Consider the following 21,173-nt stretch of genomic DNA (forward strand, 5'->3'; position numbering starts at 1 on the left):
AGATGGTGAGATCCGCACGCCGGTGAATGGGTGGCTTGGGGAGCCGACTCCACAGAAACTCAGCAGAGCAGGATCTAGAGGTGGCTCTGGATTGCAGGGATTTCAGGGGGAGAAAAGGGCCCGCTGGAGGCCTGTGGTCGGGGAGGAAGGCGATGTCCTTGAGAACGCGAGGACGCCTCTCCTTTTGCACGCGTCAGCTCTGAGATCCAGGGTTAAACTAGGCGGGATGTGGAACGTCTGTGATGGGAACTCTTAAAATAAATATATATTTTTTCCTTTTTTCAAAGTAGCAGCCTTGGCAGAGGGTGGGGAAGAGGGGGAGGGATTTGGATCGGGGCGGCTGTGTGGAGGGAGAGGGGGTCTAAATCGAATCTACCGCCCCAACACATTCCGTGGTCCTGATCAAAATCACGTCCCACCCCCTTGACGCTGCCAGGAGCCACAGAGGAGGAAATGCTGCCCACGGGTTCCCCACACAGCAAATAGCAGCTTTGGGGTGCAGACACGACGGGGATCGGGGCCAGGGGCACAGAGAGAAAGGGTGAGTGCTGCCTCCGCACATATCGCAGCTCTAGTCCAAACAGCATCCTCAGATTTTGAAAATGAGGCCAGGGGTTCCTCACACAGAACTCCCACGTCTCGTAGGAAGCTGCTCCATACCGAGTCAGACCCTTGGTCCATCTAGCTCAGTACTACCTGGCACTGACTGGCAGCGGCTTTCTCGGGTTTCGGGCAGGAGGCTTTCCCAGGCCTACCAGGCTGAACCTGGGACCTTCTGCATGCCAAGCAGATGCTCTGCCACTGAGCTATGGGTGTGCCTGATGGACAAATGCTGCCTACTGAGTCAGATCCTTGGTCCTGCTATCTCAGTGTAGTTTACTCTGACTGGCAGCAGTTCTCCGGGCTTTCAGGCAGGGGTCTTCTCCAGTCCTACCTGGAAAAGCTGTCAAGGATCAAAACCTGGGAACATCTGCCTGCATAGCCAATGCTCTCTGTGATGTTCTTACCCTGGACTTCAGGGCCAAAGTCCAGGGCCTCCACACTTGCTGCAGGCCCCCAAATCGTCTTTCAACTGCCCCGGGTGGTGTGGTTGCCGCTGGCGTGCACGGCACCAGGCGCCCGAATGTGATTATGAACTGTGCCGGGTGCTTTAGAGACGGGGGGAGGGAAGGTGGGTTGGAAATATTTTAAGTGGCGTGTTGAAATGTTTCTGCTACGGCATATCTGCATCAATATACCCCACGTGTTTGTGGGGTCTGTGTTGGTCTGTGTTTGAAAAGACTGTGTTTGTCACGGTGTGTGTGTGTGGCCACCTAATAGCGCAGAGGGGAAGCAACCTGCCCAGAGAGCAGGAGGCTGTTGGTTCAAATCCCTGCTGGTATGTTCCCCAGACTATGGGAAACACCTAAATCGGGCAGCAGCGATACAGGAAGATGCTGAAAGGCATCATCTCATACTGCGTGGGAGGAGGCAATGGTAAACTCCTTTTTATTTTTTAATTTCTCTCTCCTTGTGGCTGGCTGGCTCACTCTCTCTCTCTCGCTCTCTCTGACTGCTACAGTTTATTTATTTACTTATTTTATTGCATTTATAAATGGACCCATTCACAGAAGTTACAATGTAACTTTTCCTCCCTGTGTTGCAGCTTTAGGTCCAGAAGTTTATAAACCAGATCCCACGCAAGTTTAAAAACAACAGTGGTCCAATGTTTATCAATACCATAAAAAGCTTCACTTTCGCTGACTGCCTAGACAAGTACATTCTGGGAAATGCTGAGCATGTTATTAGACTGAGGATTACTAGGGAGCTGAGGCCTGGCTTTAAATGTAACATTCCTTCCACCCTTGGAACATAGGAAGCTGCCTTATACTGAGTCAGACCCTTGGTCCATCTAGTTCATTTTGGTCAACACTGACCGGCAGTGGCTCTCAGGCAGGAGTCTCTCCCAGCCCTACCTAGAGAAGGAGCCAGGGATGAAACCTGGGGCTTTCTACATGCAAAGCAGATGCTCTATCACTGAGCTTTGGCCTCGTCCCCCAAATGGTGGTCTCCTTTGCATAGGTTACATAGGAAGCTGCATTATACTGAGTCAGACCCTTGGTCCATCCAGCTCGGTTTTGCCTACACTGACTGGCAACAGCTCTCCAAGGATTCAGGCAGGAGTCTTTCCCGGCCCTACCTGGAGATGCTTCCAGGGATTGAACCTGGGACCTTCTGCATGCAAAGCAGATGCTTTCCCACTAAGCTACGGACCTGTCCCCTAAGGGGAATATTTCACAGCCTTTGCATGTAGTTACCCATCCAAATACAAACCAAGGTGGGCCCTGCTTAGCAAAGGGAGCACTTCATGCTCACCCCCACAAGACCCGCTCTCCTGCCTAGGTTCGACAGTGGCCGGCCGCCCCCCCAAAGACTCACCACAAGGCCCATCAAACTTCTTGAAGATGTTCTCTTGCTTGTCACAGGCGTGCCTGTTGAGGTGACATTCGCTGCGGTAATCTTTGCCGTCGCTGCCACACACGGTGTTCTCTGACACGCCGCTGCAGGAGGACGGGCAGATGCACTTGGCTGACTGCCCATCGGTGGAGCGGGCACAAGTGCTGCCAAAGCTGCAAGTCACCTCTGCACAGGGATCCTTTGAACCTGGAGAAGAAGAGAGAGCAGATGGAACGGTGCATGGGTATGGCTGTGAGCAGCCGTCTGCTGGAGCATCGGGAAGTGTAGGGCGTTTGCTGGTGCAACGTTTCGCCTGGATATGACTTGGGCCTCGTTCCCACCTGTGCTGCTTGGTTGCTCCAAGTTCCTCCCCTACAGTGAGACAAGGAGCTGTCCAGCACTTCAGGAAGCCAGGTTTCCAGCAGGAGAGCTGGACAGGGGAGAAGTCATTCGGATGGAAGAGCTGATCCAGCGGAGACGTTGCACCAGCAAATGCCTGGCATCACCCATGCAGCTTTTAGTCCATGAGCCAGCTGGGGTGGTTCGAGGGTGATGAATACTCATTGTGATGTTTAACAAGGTGTACACCCCAAGAGATGGAAAAGAGGTGATCACATTACAAGACTTCCAGCTTTCGGTGTGTCCTCAGGCTTTGATTGTCCCGACCATCGGGTCACATTTGCGAGGTTTTAAAAACACAAAAAACAACTATACAATTGTATTGATGTTGTCGGAGGAATGGAAATGACAATTGGCAGGAATGTCCTCCATATATTACTCCATGGAGAGAGTATCGCCATTTGTTCATTGTGACCTAACCCTGACCCTGTCCCTTTCTTCTCTGCAAAAATGACTGTGATTTTACCTTAATAGTTAGGGGGTAGGGATAAAGACGGGGTCATCACACCCAGAAAATTGTAAGTGCAGCAATGCTATCACCATCTCGAGGGGCATTTTAGAAATAGCATTTTACCCAATCTCTTGGGGCCAAAATCACTGTGAGTATTTTTCCCCTGAGATGATGATGATGATGATGATGATGATGACATTTATATCCCGCTCTTCCTCCAGGGAGCCCAGAGTGGTGTACTACATACTTAAGTTTCCTCTCACAACAACCCTGTGAAATAGGTTAGGCTGAGAGAGAAGTGACTGGCCCAGAGTCATCCAGCAAGGATCATGGCTAGATGGGGATTTGAACTCGGGTCTTCCCGGTCCTAGTCCAGCACTCTAACCACTACACCACCAATGGTCAAAATGTGTGGGCCTTCCTCACGGACTCTTTCTAACTAGTAATCGGGGTACTCAGACATGGCCACCTCAGCGGGGCCCCCAAACACGGAACAAGCACGGAGATTTCTCTAACGCTGCCTCTGACCTCCTGGGGCGCCACCATTTCCATACTGGTGGGGCAGGAGCCGCCCCGCCCCAGTTTGCAAAGGAAAGCACTAATTAGCTCAGAGACCCTCGCCGCGCCAGCAACAGGAAGTTCTTAATGCACCGTGAGCAAAATGTAATTAGAGAGAGACCTCAAGAAGCCGTTTCCCATTCGGCCGGGATGGGCCGATGTGTTATTTATAGGCCCCGGCGCCCAATTATTTATTTATTTCCCCCCATTTCCATTTGTCACGTCTCCCCTCCCCGCCCTCTGCCATTATTATTTTAAATAAATCACCCCGCGCGGCTGTCTCGCTCCCCCCGCCCCGGCTTCCAACAAGAGCCCCCAGCGAGAGCTGGGAAGTGGAGATTTATCGTGAACGGGAGCCACGTGTCGGGGGGGGGGGGGAGAAAGGTCAAATTAATTTACTCGGAGACAAGCGGTCCGGGGGTTTCATTTGCACAGTTCCTGGCTGGCGGCTTCTGCGTGACCTGCTCGGCTGCGGGCTTCATTAGGCTCAGTAGGCTTCTCTGCAAAATAACCTCGTCCGGGGCAAGGGCCACTCTCGGGCACAGGAGAGTGTGGGCGAGGGCTTGGCTGTGTGTGGCCTGAAGGCATAAAGCGAGGTGCTATCTAGGAGGATGTGAGACGAGCCCAGAGTAGGACGGATGGATGGAAGCCCCACTCCAGAACGCCTGGGTCCATCTGCGGAAGGGGGAGATTTGGATGCCCTTCAATTCCAAGGGTATCTAACTGCACTCTTCCAGCTGCCGTTGGCATACAACAGCCATCATCTCCGTGGCCTACAATTCCCATCATTCCCAGTCACAGGGCCCAGTAGGCAGGGATTATGGGAGTCATAGGAAGCGGCCATATACCGAGTCAGACCCTTGGTCCATCTAGCTCGGTACTGTCTACACCTGCTCAACTTGGGCCCCTGCCCCCAGACGTTTTTAGACTACAAATCTCATGAGCCCCAGCCACAGTGGCCAATAGCCAGGGATTATTTTATTTTATTTTATTTTATTTTATTTTATTTTATTTTATTTTATTACATTATATATCCCGCTCTTCCTCCAAGGACCCCAGGGCGGTGCACTACATACTTAGGTTTTTTGTCACAACAACTCTGTGAGGTAGGTTAGGCTGAGAGAGCCGTGACTGGCCCAGAGCCACCCAGCAAATATCATTATGGGAGTTGCCGGTTCGAATCCCCGCTGGTATGTTTCCCAGACTACGGGAAACACCTATATCGAGCAGCAGTGATACAGGAAGCTGCTGAAGGGCATCATCTCATACTGTGCGGGAGGCGGCAATGGTCATCCCCTCCTGTATTCTACCAAAGACAACCATTGGGCTCTGTGGGCGCCAGGAGTTGACATCGACTCTACGGCACAACTTTACCTTTAGGCCAATTTTTGCAGGGGGGCTGAAGTTGAGCAGCCCTTGTCTACCCAGATTGGCAGCGGCTTCTCCAAGGCTGTAAGCAGGAGTCTCTCTCTCAGGCCTACCTTGGAGATGCTGCCAGGGAGGGAATTTGGAACTTAGATGCTCTTCCCAGAGCGGCTCCATCCCCTAAGGGGAAGATCTTACAGTGCTCACACATGGAGTCTCCCATTCAAATGCAAACCAGGGTGGATCCTGCTTAGCAAAGGGGACTTGCTAGCACAAGACCAGCTCTCTTCTTAACAGTCATAGGCCAGCAACACACGGGGGTGGGGGTTCACTGGACACCCTTTATTTATTCTTTTGTTGCCAGCCCGGATATTATTTTTAATGTTGCCAAATTCTGTCCCAGGGCCTGTTCCTTTAGGAGTCAAATCTGTAGTTTAATTCCCGGGGAAAGTGTTGGTTTTTGAGTACTGATTTAAAGTGTCCGTACAATCATAACATTGATGTCTTGTAGGTCATTCTGTATTAGTTCTCCTGTAATTGTGCATCGTCATTTTTGCTCTCGGTTCTTGGACTGCAATAAATTCAATCTAATCTATTCTTGTCTTGTAACTCCTACAATGGTTGTTCTCCCCCTGTTAACTGAGCACAGAGGCACCTTTTAAAAGTGGTGATTCTCTTTCTGGAGCAGGAGGAGAGCAGCTGGCCCTATCCGTCCCCCAGCACAGCATCCCTCCAGTGGCTGTTGCTGGGGACCAATTTGTGCTTCTTTTTTTTAAGATTGTGAGCCCTTTGGGGACAGGGAGCCTATTTATTTATTTATGCATTTATTTATTTATGAACCGTTTTGGGAACTTTTGTTGCCAAATATCTGCCATATTTGTAGTGGTTTGCATGGCGTATTTACGCTTATGGTTTCTCCCGGGAGACCTTTGGGGTTCTAGGCCCCTTTCCCCAGGTTCAGCCTCTCTCCGCTGACAGAGAGAGCAAGGGAACGGAGTTTTTTCAGGCCACGACGGGCCGGATGGCCAAGTCCAGCACAGCCACTCACCACACGCCCCTTTGCTGATGACTTTGATCCTCCGCTGCTGATTGCACTGAGCCTTCTCCAGCTCGCACTCGTTGCTGTAGGTAGAATAATCGGATCCGCAGACGGGGGCCACCACCGAAGGGCACGTCGTCTTCTTGCACTTGCAGACCCCCTGGGAGGAGTCTGCCGGGTTCTTCTCACACACGGCGCCAAATCCACACAGCATTCCTCGACACACTGTGGGTACCAAGAGTGGGGGAGAGTTAGACAAGGAAATGAAGAGTGTGGGTGCTGGGGGATCAAATCCAAGGGACATGGGCTTTTTCTGGGGTGGGCTATAGGGGGGAAGCTTCAGTCCTATAGCAGGTATGCATTCATAAGGGCTGAGCTCAATGGTAAGGCATCCACATTACATGCAGAAGGTTCCCCGGTTCACTCCCTGGCAGCATCTCCAGGAAGGGCTGGGAGAGACTCCTGCTCCGGAGAAGCCGCTGCCAGTCAGTGTAGACAACCCTGAGCGGTATGGACCAAAGGTCTGACTCAGTATACGGCAGCTTCCTGCACCTCTAGCTTCCTCCCGATAAAAAGCAGTCAGGCGGAGAATAAACCTCTGTCTGAGACCGTGAAGCCTCACTGCCATCCGGATTATGGCCGTCAGCTATAGGGGCCCCCTCCCCGATTTCTGCCCTGCCTATGAAACGCAGATGGCGTGGCGATCGTATTCTACACTGCACCTTGCCCGGCTCAAAGCAGTGGGATGTTAAGTCTAGACACTCCCTTGCAAGATGAGCTGGTTCCTGGGTGTGTATGCCCGCACCCGCGTCTTTCTTTTAAGAACTTATGTCCTGTCGTTTTTCTGTATGTGCCCCAAGCAGCTCATGACAAGTTAAACATAAGCAAATGCCTTAAGACACCGCTCAATAATCAATGAACAACTCAATTAGCATCCCCAAAAAGTCCAGCAACCCAGGTCAATAAGCGCCATAAAATCAGCATTAATCACACACATCCACCACACAGGGAGTATTTTCGAGAGGAGAGGAGAGGAGTCATCGGGTTTGCAGATTTGGGCGTGGTGGTCTCCTCAGTAATACAGCACACGTTTTAAGTAGCTGCCTTATACTGAGTCAGGCCTTTCATTCACCTAGCTCAGGATTGTCTACACTGACGGGCAGCAGCTCTCCAAGGTTTCAGGCAGGAGTCTCTCCCAGCCCTACCTGGAGATACTGCCCAAGATTGAACCTGGGACCTACTGCACGCCATGGCCCCACCCATTCCTAAGGGGAATAGCTTACAGCAGATTTTGGAGATCTGAATGGCTTGATTTCATGACTTATGTTGAGAAAAAATGGGGGGGGGATCTACAGGAATGGCTTTTGTCAGAGCTAGCAAGCCTATCTGCTTTGCACGCAAAAGGTCCCAGCTTCAGTCCCTGGCAGCATCTCCAGGTAGGGCTGGGAAAGCCCCCCGCCTAAAACCCTGGAGAGCTGCTGCCAGTCAGTGCAGACAATCCTGAGTTGGATGGACCAAGGGCCTGACTCAGTAGACAGCAGCTCCCTACATGCTGTGTTCCGGCGTCAGCGTAAAGCCACTCCGCCAGTTGCCTCCCAGACTTCGGTGCTCATGCATCTTTCATGGCCTTCCAGCCCATCTGCGTCCTTGTAGGCTCCTGGCTCCTCCAGGGAAGGCAGAGGCACTGGGGCCTTGCTGATCGGGCAGTAAATTATTTACCGGGGCCTTGGCCCGGACAGGATGAGGAAAGGGAGGGAGCAGCATCCGACGACAGAGGGGCCCGGCTGTGTCTCCAGCTGCGATGGTTGATGAGAGGAGACGCAAAGGAGGTCAACCATAAAGGGTCTGGGTTCCGGCCGGCGGCTACTTCTGGAGCAGGGATAGGCTGCCGGAACCCTTCTGCTCCAGAAGCCATGCGGCTCAGGCACGTGGGCCTAGATTTCCTTCATGCCAAGTGGCGGTTCCTTGCTTTCTAGGGCTCAGTGCCCACTGTAACAGAGATCCCCAGATGTTGTGGACTACAGATCCCATCACCCCCCACCCAGGTCCTCTGGGGATGCTGGGAGTTGTAGTCAACGACGTCTGGGGATCCCTGCGACTGGGGAACACCACTCAGAGGCCATGTGTGATTCCTGACCTCGAACCAGGCCCCTGAAGGTTTCAGAGCGGCGTGGAGGCGGCCACAGATAAAACGCCTAGATGGGCAAGAGTGTCCGTACGCGCGGTCGTAGAAGGGCGATGATAAACGACGCAAATTAACGAGTGCCCTGCTAACTGAGCAAAGAGGCACCTCTTAAAAACGGCAGTTCTCTTGTATTGAGCAGGGGGAGAGCAACTGGCCCTCTCCGTCCCCAGCACAGCACCCCTCCAGTGGCTGTTGTTGCTGGGGTCTATCTCACATTTCTTTGTCAGATTTGAGCCCTTGGGGGAAAGGGAGCCATTTGATTTATTGATATGTAAACCACTTTGGGGACTTTTGTGGGGGGGAAGTGGTACAGAAAGAGTCATCATAAAAAGAGGGCCGCCTGCATTCATCAGGAGCATCCAGAACTCAGGGCAAGAATGCCTGCTTTGCGTGCAGAAGGTCCCAGGTTCAATCCCAGGACGGGCTGGGAACGATCTCCCTTTGCAAAGCGTTGAGTCCGGATGTCTCCAGGTCTGACCTCAAATTGCAGGGCTTTCGCTGGCTCCTTTGGGCCTCTCGCGGGGGTGGTGAGTTCGGATCTCAGGGTGAGGGGTCACCACCCCGCCAGGGTCCCCGGAGGAGCACCCCAGCTGGGTGTGTGCACCCAGGCCGGGGGGGGGGCACAGAGAACCCCTTGCCTCCCTCCCCTCCCTCCTGCAGCCAGCTCCACTTTCTCCTTCACGCCGAGAGACCCCGGCGTCATCCCAGCTTGTGTCTCTCCCTCTCTGAGTGACAGTCTGATAATGCACTACAAACTCTTAAGACTTCAGCTCTGGGAGAACAAGAAGCCGGGGGGGGGGGCTGTTGGGGAGGGGAGGGGAGAGAAATAATCAACTCTCCTTGGGTTTCAGCTTGCCTCCTTCTCCACCCCCTTATCTTGCTGTGTATATATATGAGAGAGAGAGAGAGAGAGAGAGAAGCACATCTCTTTAAAAAAAGAGTGGGGGAGAGAGAAAGAGAGAGAGAGAGCAAGCAGGGCAGGCCAAGAAAGAGCCGATCCACAGCGCTTCGTAGAAATGATAAATTGCTTTTAGATATTGGGCAGGAGAGAAAGAGAGTTCTTTTTTATTTGACGATATTAGTCTCTTAGTGGCGCATTGTTGCTGTGCATATGAGCTTAAACTCTCCAGGCAGCTGAAGCCAAGCGCCCGAGTATTGAAGTGTAAATGAACCGCTGGCAAGCGCTTTATTTCTTCTCTTCCCTCCTTTTATGATTTCTCTTTTTTTCCACACTCTATTTTTATTTTATTTCCAGCCCCCCCCCACCAGCCCCCACTGCTAGGCTGGCTTTTCCCCCTTTTCTTCTTCATATATTTGCTGTGCCTGTAGAAGATCAGTGCACTTGTATGTGGGAAAGAGAGATTTTAATTTGTCTCAGCTGAACCGGTGACGAATGCCTCACTTATGCGTAGAATCCCGTATTTATTTATTTAACAGAACCCGGGGGCCTCAAGGGCGGAGTCACAATAGAACCCGGTGTTTAGGGGCGGGGCCAGGTTAAAGCTTAGGGGCGGGGCCAGGATAGAGTTTAGGGGCGGGGCCTGAATAGAACCCGGTGCTCAGGGGCAGAGCAAGGATAGATCTTGGGGGTGGAGCCAGAATAGAATTTGGTGCTCATGGGGTGGAGCAAAGATAGAACTTGGGCGGAGTCACAACGGAACCCAGTGCTCAGGGGCGGGGCTAGGATAGAGCTTAGGGGCGGAGCCTGAATAGAATCGGGTGCTCAGAGACAGAGCAAGGATAGAACTTGGGGAGGAACCAGAATAGAAACAATACAGATTGCACCGGCATTTACCCAAAAGGAAAAAGAACTCTGAATTTAAGATGAACTTAAATTTCTAACATCAAATAATTGGGAGGCGGGATTAGTCTCAGATTCAGGAAAATACAATAGAAAACAAACCATCTTGCATTCTTACATGGTCTCCACATGTGCTCAATAAGTTGATACAAACGATCAATCAAATGTTATTTTGAAGGCACCCTTATCAAAAGGTATGCTCTGCCTTGCTGTCCCACATCTCCACTTTCTGGTCCTCAGGAGAAATGGCAATTCTAGGTATATCCAGTGGATACATAGGAAGCTGCCTTCTACTGAGTCAGACCCTTGGTCCATCTAGCTCATTACTGTCTACACTGACTGGCAGCAGCTCCCTCAAGTTTGCAGGCAGAAGTCTCTCCCAGACCTATCACAGAGATGCTGCCCGGGAGGGAACCTGGAGCCTTCTGCATGCCAATGCTCTTCCCAGGGAGGCCCCATCCCCTGAGGGGAGCCTCTCAGGATGCTCACACACAGTCTCCCATTCAAATGCAAACCTGGGCAGACCCTGCTTAGCAAAGGTGGCCATTCATGCTGGCCAGTCCTCCCTTGTGCCGGCAGCAGCCAATTTTACTGGCTGCATCAAGCCCCTCTCTGGCCAGAAGACCTACGTCTACGGCACCAAGTAGGATGCAGCTTAACAGGGCTGGTCCCAGCAAGGTGTCTGTGACTGGCATTCGTAGCGAAGAGTTGTGAGATCAAACATGTACAGAAAGGACGAAACATCACAGCGAAGGGCGTCTTGCCCGAGGCCATCCGCAACCGAACGAGGATGTGGTACCCAGGCTGATGCTCTGGATAGCACGGCCTCTTCTGAGACAGCACGGAAATCACACGTTGCTGTCTCTTTTTCGCAGCTTGGCATACCTGCCATCACTCCCCCCGCCACCTCCAAAATTAAAAAAAGAACACCCACCACCTCTCCTTCATTTGCAATGTAGATGGGAAACTGGTCTGTGCTGGCTGGTCTGATTAGCATGCCTGATAAAGAGAACTGTGCTGCTCTTATTAGGAAATTGTCTGTCTTCCCTCCCCAGCTTGTTCCCACCAACCCCGCTCCGTGATTGCATTTTTAAATAAATATGTGGTAGGTGTGTGTGTGTGTGTGTGTGTGTGTGTGGTGCTACACCCGAGTAACTGGTTTCAGATTTTCAGCTTTTGAAACGTATGCATGAATAACCTACATTTGTGAGGGAGGATGTTTTTAATTGGACACACAGCTGCCTACTGAGTCAGGCATCTTCCATCTAGCTCAGTAACATCTACTCTGACTGGCAGCAACTCTCCTGGATTTCAAAGGGCTCTTTTCCAACCCTAACCGGAGACGCCAGGGATAGAACCCAGGCACCTCCTGCATACAGAATTATCACTCTACCATTGAGTGATGGCCCCATCTCTTAATTATACTTTTCCTTTCCCATCCTATGAAGCTGCCTTATATTGAATCGGTCCCTCTAACTCAATATTGTCTGTTACTGACCAGCAGCTGCTCTCTGGGATTTCATATGGGAGTTTCCCCCGGCCTTACTTGGAGACGCTGGGAACTGTCCTTTGAGACCTTCCAGAGCTCAGTGGTAGAGCATCTGCTTTGCATGCAGAAGGTTCCAGGTGCCATCCCTGCAAGCATATCCGGGTAAGTCTAGGAAAGACTCCTGCCTATAACCTCGGAGAGACGCTGCCAGTCAGTGTCAACAATACTAAGCTAGATGGACCAAGGGCCTGACTCAGTAGGTGGCAGCTCCCTATGTTCCTAGGTCCCCTGGTTTCAGCTTTTGACATTTCTGGCTACCGAATAGGTATCTTGAGCTAGACGCGACAGCAAGGCGTGGATGCATATTCATGACACGCAAAGGACAAGTGCCCTTTAGACCCTTTTCCTTGTCTCCGAGACCGAGCATCAGTGCCGTGCACTCTGGTGGCCAGAGGTTGGAATCATTACATTCTGGGGCCAGGAAATCTTATCAGTGGTTCGGCTTCCCTCCCGCTGTCCCTGGGACCTCAGTCTTCCCGATCGCAAAAAGCACTTGCTCCTTCCCGCTGCCATTTCTCCCGCTGCCACACCCTGCTGACATCTGCCTGCATAGAGAGGCAGCCAGCACTGAAGCGACTTCCAGACCTTGCCATTCTTGAGAGAGGAAGCCACACTGGGAATAGGGTGGCCCGCCCTCCAGGATTCCTGGAGTCTGATAGGAACATAGGAAGCAGCCATACACTGAGTCAGACCCTTGGTCTATCTAACTCAGTACAGTCTACCCAGACTGGCAGCGGCTCTCTAAGGTTACAGGCAGGACTCTCGATCAGCCCTATCTTGGAGATGCTGCCAGGGAGGGAACTTGGAACCTTCTGCTCTTCCCAGAGCCGCTCCATCCTTTAAGGGGAATCTCTTCCAGTGCTCACACTTCTAGTCTCCCATTCAAATGCACACCAGGGTGGACCCTGCTTCCCTGAGGGGACAAGTCATGCTGGCCACCACCAGACCAGCTCTCCTCTTCCTAAGACTCCAGGAATAAGCATCCTTTCCCAAGATCTTGTGCAAGCAAGCATGCATTGTCCCCTTGGCTAAGCAGGGTCCACCCTGATTTGCATTTGAAAGGGAGACTAGAAGTGTGAGCACTGGAAGAGATACCCCTTAGAGGGTGGGGCCGCTCAAGGAAGAGCACCTGCCTGCTTGCATGCAGAATGTTCCACGTTCCCTCCCTGGCAGCATCTCCAAGATAGGGCTGAGAGAGACACTCCTGCCTGCAGCCTTGGAGATGCCGCTGCCAGTCTGGGTAGACAATCCTGAGTTAGATGGACCAAGGGTCTGACTCAGTATATGGCAGCTTCCTATGTGCCTAGCTTGATGGCTGCGATGAGCCTGGGGTGGGGTGGGGGGAGAGTGAGTAGTGGGCATGGGGACGGGGGGGGGGGGGGACATGCCATTTCCCCTGGAGGTGTCCCAGGTGCATCGGGCCTCCACTTTGCGTTAATTCCAATCAATAAACAAATGCTTCTTCTGGTCTCACCATTAAAAGCCCGGCTTGCTGCAGCTGTGTCCGGAAAGCAGAAGCAATGGGAGGGCACGGAGGAGGAGGAGGAGGAGGAGGAGGAGGAGAGGAAGAAGGACTACTCTCTCCTGACACTCCTTTTACCGTGCATTTTATATATATATATATATAAAAACATCTAGTTAATCCAGATGTCAGGGTCAATTAATCAAGTGTGCCAATCAGACTTGGGGCAGCTCTTGACCCGAGTGAGAGCCGGGCCGCAATCTATTATTAAACCTTTTGTTCTTAAACACACAAGGAGGTGGTTGTGCCAGATAGTGGCGGAGACAGGGCAGGGTCCCCTTAGCCGGAGTGAAGCCTTGCCTGCCTATCAGAGAAGTCCACACTCTCCTGGCAAAAAAGCCGCTTACTATCAGCCATGATATCTCAGCCGCTCCAGTGGGGTCGAAGCCACAGAGGAAACAAAGGGAAATCCGTTTCCCTCCCTCCTCGGGAGGAGAGGGAGGGAGAAAAAGAGAGAGGGGATTTTTAGCTCGAGGGCGCAGCGCCCCCTCTTTGCTCTAGCCGTAGGGGAATCAAAGGCAAAGGAGAGCAGGGATGTTGTTCGGGGATGGGACTCAGGGGCAGAGCACCTCTTTTGCATGCAGAAGGCCCCAGGTTCCGCTCCTAGTGTCTGCAAGTCGGGCTGGGAAAGACCCCTGCCCGAAACCTTGAAGAGCTGCTGCCACCAGTCAGAGTGGCCCATTCTGAGATAGACGGACCAAGGGTCGGACTCAGTTGGGCAGCTTCATATATGGGGAGAGTCCACAGCCCAGGTGGAGAGCCCCTGTTCTGCGTGCAGAAGGTCCCAGGCTCAATCCCTGGCAGCATCTCCCGGCTGGGCTGGGAAAGGCTCCAGCCTGAAACTTTGGGGAGCCGCTGCCAGTCAGAGCAGATAATACTAGAAGGGATGGACCAATGGACTGACTTGATAGAAGGCAGCTTCATGAGTCCCAGGCCCTAGGACAGTGGCAGATTCCCTGCACACACAGGCCTGCTGTGCACTGTCCAAGGTCCTGAAGTTGGCCCCTGGGTGCTCTCCAGGGTCCTGAAGCTCTGCTTCCCTCCCTGACTCTATGACATGCATGGCAAACAGTAGTCTGGAAGAGGACCCTTAGTGCTCATGCGCAAACACTGATGGCCATGCGCTCCAGAGAGAAGAGGCCTCCAGGCCTCCCTCTGAGGCTTAGCTTCCAGAAACACCAAGGGAGGGAGCTACGCCCTGCAGAATGGCAAATGCCAGCCACTCCCACCATTTTATCGAAGCCATCAAAAACTGGGCAGAGGTTTAGCAGAGAGATGGACAGAAAATGGAGGTTATCCTTGATAAATACGAGCGCTGGAGCACCGGACCCGGCCTGGAGTTTGGAGGAGTCGCGACGACGAGGTGCCCTCTTGCTGCCCCTCATTAGGACTGTTTTAAAGGCAGGCAGGCTTCCCCTCTTTGCTTGTAAAGGGGGATCCTCACGAGATTCCCCTTTACAAGCATGCCTCTCAAACTGAATCGAACTGGTTCCCAACCGATTCGGTCCAGTTCAACTCGTGGACCGAACTGGGGGGGGAGGGGGCAGTTTGACTCAAACCAGCTCACAGGCCGGTTCTAATTCTGCTCAAATTCAAACCGAACCACCGGAATCGGTTCCGTACACACCCCAATAGGCCAACAGTTGGGTCCCTTTGACCTTGGTCCTAGCTCTCAAGGCATCGGGTAGGAAACTGTGGGAAAGAGGATGCTGGTCTAGATAGGCCTCGGGCCAAATCCAGAGGGGCTCCTCTTAACCACAGGGCTCAGTGGAAGATGGAAGGGGTGGAGACTTGCTGCAGGGTCACCTTTCAAGCTCCGGGATGGGAGGTAAATGAATGGGGAGCACGGCTGGGCCTTTATGGGGAAGGAGAAGGTGAGTTAAGAGAGAGGCCTTGGCTGGGGAGAAGGCTGGATTTCCCTCCTCCCGACAGCACTTAAGACAGAGGGATGAACAGCTTTATGAAGGAAAGCTCATATTCGGATGCTATGCCTTTCAGAATAAACCTAATCCTGAAGCGAGGCGTGTGGACAGGATTTGTTGTTGTTGTTGTTTTAGCACATACACATACACACACACACACACACACACACACACACACACACACACACCCCACACAAACATTCTTTGCTTTGCTTTTTTGTAAATCAAATTTCATTCGGCACACTGCAGACAAAACCATGAATGTGTGCCATTCTAGGAAACCGATCCACACGCTCGGAAACGTAGAACTTGGAAGTGAAGCCACATAACGCAAACAGGCCCCAACAGAATCACAGTGAAAGCTCAGGAAGTTATTTGTCCTGAAAATATACAGATAGAATATACAGATAGAAAATATACAGATACTTTTCAACCAAAAAAAACCCCCACAAACCATTCTCAAAGCAGTTTACGAAGCTAAAGGGATAAGTCCTTAAGAGTTTCCAATCTAAAACGGTTAAATGTATGCAGGGTTCAGAATGTATGCAGTTGGGGCAGGAAAGAGGAGGGACTTATGGGAGGCAGGATAAGGCACATGTCTCGCACATTATACAACGGCGACAACATTGCATACAATCTTTTACGATGGCCCACAAGTCTCCTATGATTTGCCAGTGACTGCTAACTCCCTCTCTGGGTCCCGCCGGTTGGAAAATGTTCCTCTCCGAGGTGGCCCTTCAAAAGCCCGAACGACTGGAAGAAATGAGGCCTTTAATTTTCCCGTCGAAACGTTGAAAACGCCGAAACGGGTTGATTATAATTGGCCGAGATGCTCTAGAGCACACACTCACCAGGCGGGGGGGAGAGGTGGTGGCAGTGCTGGTTGCAGTCAGCGGGTGTTTCCTTGCGGAAACGGGAGTCCTTTATGTGCAATCAAAATCTCAGGCGTCCTGGCAGAAATTACTCCAGCAAAGGGAGAGGGGAAGAAAATAATCAAATGGGGAAACTTAACAGGGACTATAAAAGAAGGATAAGCGTTTCAAGGCGTGGACTGAGCGGCCCATTTAAGCACATGCTTAAATTAAATTAAGGCACCAGGGGGTTGCCCCATTTATTTCAAGCCGGCTCGGCTGAAAGGAGGAAGAAAATTGGATAAGGAGGGAGAGAAGAAAAAGGAACCCTCCAAACGGAGCGTGATGTGAAATGATCTTGGGATTCCCACTGTAATAAACACAAGCGCCGGCTCCTGATTAAATATCACGCTGCAGGTGGGCCGTTAAGGGCAGGAACGTTTTGGGTAGATGATTGTCTTTGAAACGAAACCTCGCCGAAAGATAGCACAGAGATCTTTTCTTCTCCTGGAGACGGCGAACGAGTCCTTTGTACACAGCGGGGCCAGCATCTGCGAGCGAGAGGAAGGCGGAGAACAGAAGCCGGGCCGGGCCGAGTCGGGCCAGCCGAGTCAGGCCGCCGCCTCGTTCTCAATGTTTCTTTGTGGGAATGACGCCAATAATAAATATCAAGAGTGGCTGAGTCGCTGAATTCTGACAGCTGATTTCTGTCAGAGAGAGCAACTCCAATCAGGACTGTTCCGGGATTTTGTTCTGGGATATTTGTGGGAGGAGCAGAGAACTCTGGTGGCAACAGAAAGCAAGAGGTCACGGGCATTGGATGTATGAGGATGGGGCCGTCACTCAGTGGCAGAGCATCTGATCCGCATGCAAAAGGTCCCAGGTTCAGCCCCTGGAAACATCTCCAGCCAGGGACGGGGAAAACTCCCCTCCGAAACCCTAGGGCGCCACTGCCCGTCAGAGTAGGCAGTATTGAGCTAGCTGGACCAAGGGTCTGACTTGATTTGGCAGCGTCATGTGTTCTGAGAAAAAAGAGAGGGGATAGTACTGAGACAGAATGAGAAGCACACAAGGATGTAATAGGTACTCATTAATGTAATGATCTAATCATTACTCATTGATTTAAGGATGTAATAAGTGCATGTGTAATGAGGACTCATTGTAAGCGTCGTATGTTCATCAAGATTATCCGGAGCTCAGTGGACAAGCCTCTGCTTTGCCGGCAGAAGGTCCCCAGTTCAATCCCTGGCAGCATCTCCAGGCACGGCTGAGAAAGACCCCCCACCTGAAGGAGCTGCTGCCAGTCTGTGCAGACAATACTGAGCGAGATGGACCAAGGGTCTGACTCGGTAAAAGGCAGCTGCCTACTGTATGTCATTATGTTCTAGCCCTATTCAGATAATATGCTGTAAGGTGGACTCGGGTATCTGTACACCTGTACAGATTTTCATGTGAATGCCTAAACGTGTGTTTGTGTTAAAAGCTAAGCAGGGTCCCAGACCCGCAAAAGCAGGGTACAGATCACAAGGGTTAGAGCATAACTTTACAGGCGTTCAGCATAACTGCAAATGTGTACAGGGACTGTACGTAGCATGCAGATAGGGCGATTGCTATATGGTCATCCTTTATTTCAGGGTTTCTTAACCTTGGGCCCCCAGAGGTTGTTGGACTACAACTCCCATCATCCCCAGACATGGCCTTTGTGGCCGAGGATGGTGGGAGTTGTAGTCCAACAACATCTGGGGGGCCAAGGTTAAGAAACCCTGCTTTATTTAATTATGGACTGTGGGTTGCAAGAAACCTTAGGGGCTTATTTCAGTTAAATCTGTGTGTGTGTGTGTGTGTGTGTGTGTGTGTGTGTGTGTGTGTGTGTGTGTGTGTGTGTGTACTGCGTTTTCCTTTACCGTACCCTTCCTCCAAGAAGCCTAAGAGGATTATACGTGGTTCTACTCTTCTTATAGCCTCACAACAACCCAGCGAGGTAGGTGAGAGAGGGAGAAAGAGATCCACTCTCTCAGCTGAAATGGATTAGGACTCACAAAAGGAAGAGCTCAGATGGCTCTAAATAGGGATTGCAGAGCACTGAGGAGGAGGGCAGGTCTACTCCAGGCTCTTCCCCATAAGGGCTATGGGGGCGCCCCATGCTCAGAGGCTGTCTATCTTCAAATTCCGGTTTTCAGGGGGCTGATCTCCAACAGCCCGGAGTAGAGCCGCCCTCCTCAAACCTGTGCAATGAATAAACCTCCCCGAATAAGCCGGCTCCGGCATGGGCTGGCGGCTGCAGATCACAACATGCCGACTGTTTTGACAACAGACCACTGTAAAGAGCTCCAAATCCCAGCCCCGGTTCCGCTTCTGGCAGGCGTTGGCAGCCAGCCTCGTGCAAAGAAAGGAACGGCAGGAGCAACAAGAGAAGCCGCTGTGTCGGATCATTATGGTGTGTTACGGGCGAAACCGCCGAGAACAGCTGAAGACTGCACGGTCTTGGATTAGCAGCTGGAGACCACAGGGAGGGCCTCGCGTAATGAACGGAGGACAGCAGGAGCGGCAGGGCTGACCTTTCCTCAAGCCTCCCCCTCCCAAGGTTGATGGAGGGGCAGGGAAAGAGGAAAGAGAGAGCTAAAGGACGAGCAAAACAAGACCTCAAGACCGCTGTGTGGGGGTGCCTAAGGGAGACAGGGGGTGCTTGGAGTTTGCACCCATCAGGGACACAGAAACATAGGAAGCTGCTTTAGACCAAGTCAGACCCTTGGTCCATCTAGCTCAGGACTGTCAACACTGACTGGCAGCAGCTCTCCAAGGTTCCAGGCAGGAGTCATTCCCAGCCCTACCTGGAGATGCTGCCAGGGACTGAACCCAGGACCTTCTACATGCAAAGCAGATGCTCTGCCTCTGATCTACGGCTCTATCTCCAAAGAGCTCAGAGTGGTGCACCAGATCCCCCCTTTTTATCCTCACAACAAGCCTGTAAGGTAGAGAAGGATGAGAGAAAGCGACCAGCCAAGAATTATCCAATATGTTTCACGAACAAGCAGGATTTTGAATCTGGGTCTTCGTGTTCAACACTCTTCCCTTTTTCTGTTATGCTAATGGAGAGCCATCAAAACGGCGTCAAGGGACAACTGAGCACTTAGCCCTCACACCAGACTAAACACTCATAAACACATCAGACGAAAATCTTCCTTTCCCAATTAACACCCATTCAATCAACCTAATGTTTAGGTTGATTAATCTGCCACAAACACACTTGCAAGCTGAAGAAGAGACTAGCGGGAGAGACTTCAGCTTTGTATCCCCAGGTTTGGAAAGCCCAGCCCACAGAAGCATAGGACTTACTCACAAGTAAGAACGGCCGGCTCGCCGCATGAAGAAATACTTGCATGTATTTCCAGGATATTTAAGAGAGCGCCGCCTTCTTCATGAACCCCGCTACCTATTGAGATCATTGGTGGAGGTCTGGTTGCAGTGACCACCGGCTCGTTTGGTGGCCACCCAAAGCCCGGCTTTCTCTAGGGTTGCCCCAGAGCTCTGGGACTCTCCCCCCAATGGAATCAGAACCTCCCCATTTCTGGTGGTTTTTAAACGGCTTTTGAAAACACGCCCCGTTTTATCAGGCTTCTAAATTTATGGATGCTTTAAAGTTGTACTGAGGGTAGTTTTAACCTGTGTTTACGTGATTTTTAGGCTTGTGTAGTTGAGCTTAAATTGTCAACCGCCCCGAGGTTTTCTATAGGGCGGCATAAACATACGATCAATGAATCAATAAAGCTGCTTCCTGATATAAATTGGCCACCCAGCCTCAATGTCTTGATTTCCACGCCGTTGTTTTGTCCTACGAGCCAACCAAGATCTGTTTCCGGGGAGGGGGGGGCATTAAATGAGGAATCCCTGCCACTGGAGGAATCGGAGGAAAGGGCGCTTGAGAAACGAAGACGAGGGGGGCATCTGCCCCAGACATGCGTGGAACGGAAAGTGTGCGGCGTCCGCTAGGGCCCAGTTGGAGAGGGGAGGAAAGAGGAGGAGACAGGCGTCAGCATCAGTTCCTTCCAACAGGTAACCAGAGTCGCTCTCTGTGGTGCGGCAGCTGTCAAAACGGCAGCGTTCACTCTCTCGTCCTCCCAAGGCCAGATGGAGAAACGGCATCCCGGTGTCACTCAATGGCATATTAACAAGCATGTCTCCCAGACCCCGCCTGAGCAAGTGGGCCCACCCTACACAAAAAGCCCAAGGGTGCAGGCCCCCCCCCGAAATAGGAAGGGAGGCCTCGCTTCCCCCCCCCCCAAGCGGCCACATCAAGACAGACCTCGGTCCCGGCAGAAGTGACCCGTGGGAAGCGTCTTTTTCCAGGACCTCCAGAGGGTCCCTGGCAACGGGAGCAGAGAGGCAAGAATGAGGCAGATGGATGCCCTCTCAATAAAAAGCCCCCAGGAAAGAGAGGAGGAAGAGCATTGTGGGAGATTTGGGTTGTGCGCCGTCCACAATAGTGAGAGGACAAAGGGTGCCGGGGAGAACTGGTGCGGCAGGAAGGTTGGCTGTGCGGAGCAGGGCGGGAGGGAAATGCAGAAGTCCCAAAAGGACTCCCGATCTCGGATCACTGGCGAGTCCCCTGCGGTGCAGAGGCCGCCGGAGAATTGTGCCAAGGATGGCGAAGGCAGGAGAGTTGGTCTTGTGGGCGCAAGCATGAATTGCCCCCCTTGCTAAGCAGGGTCCACCCTGGTTTGCATTTGGATGGGAGACTGCAGGTGTGAGCATTGGAAGGTATTCCCCTCAGGGGGTGGAGCCACTCTGGGAAGAGCACCAGCCGGCCTGCCTGCATGCAGAAGGTTCCAAGTTCCCTCCGAGATAGGGCTGAGAGAGACTCCTGCCTGCAACCCTGGAGATGCTGCTGCCAGTCTGTGTAGGCAATACTGAGCTAGACGGACCAAGGGTCCGACTCAGTAGAAGGCAGCTCCCTCTGTTCCCAGAAAGGAAGGATGGGGAGAGTACCAGTGAGCAAGCGTAAAGGTCCGAGGACGCAACATCTAGGGAGAGTTGGCCGCGGTGATCCTTGAGGACTGGGCTGGTGTCAAAAGAAAGAGGGTCCTGGCAACGGCTT

At 52.1% G+C, this 21,173-nt stretch overlaps 1 protein-coding gene across 12 annotated transcripts in view; it reads right to left on the reverse strand.

Annotated features, from left to right (window-relative positions):
• The window catches only part of AGRN (agrin), a 189,505-nt gene that overhangs the window by 61,272 nt on the left and 107,060 nt on the right, over positions 1 to 21,173 (reverse strand). For all 12 annotated transcript variants that reach the window (XM_053280838.1, XM_053280837.1, XM_053280843.1 and 9 more), the window contains 2 exons: positions 6,258 to 6,473; positions 2,419 to 2,643 (listed from right to left, as the gene is read on the reverse strand). In XM_053280838.1, coding sequence (XP_053136813.1) covers positions 2,419 to 2,643; positions 6,258 to 6,473 — 441 coding nt within the window. The remainder of the gene's footprint in view (positions 1 to 2,418; positions 2,644 to 6,257; positions 6,474 to 21,173) is intronic.

The sequence above is a fragment of the Hemicordylus capensis genome, chromosome 16, assembly GCF_027244095.1.
Source record: "Hemicordylus capensis ecotype Gifberg chromosome 16, rHemCap1.1.pri, whole genome shotgun sequence".
Lineage (NCBI taxonomy): Eukaryota > Metazoa > Chordata > Lepidosauria > Squamata > Cordylidae > Hemicordylus > Hemicordylus capensis.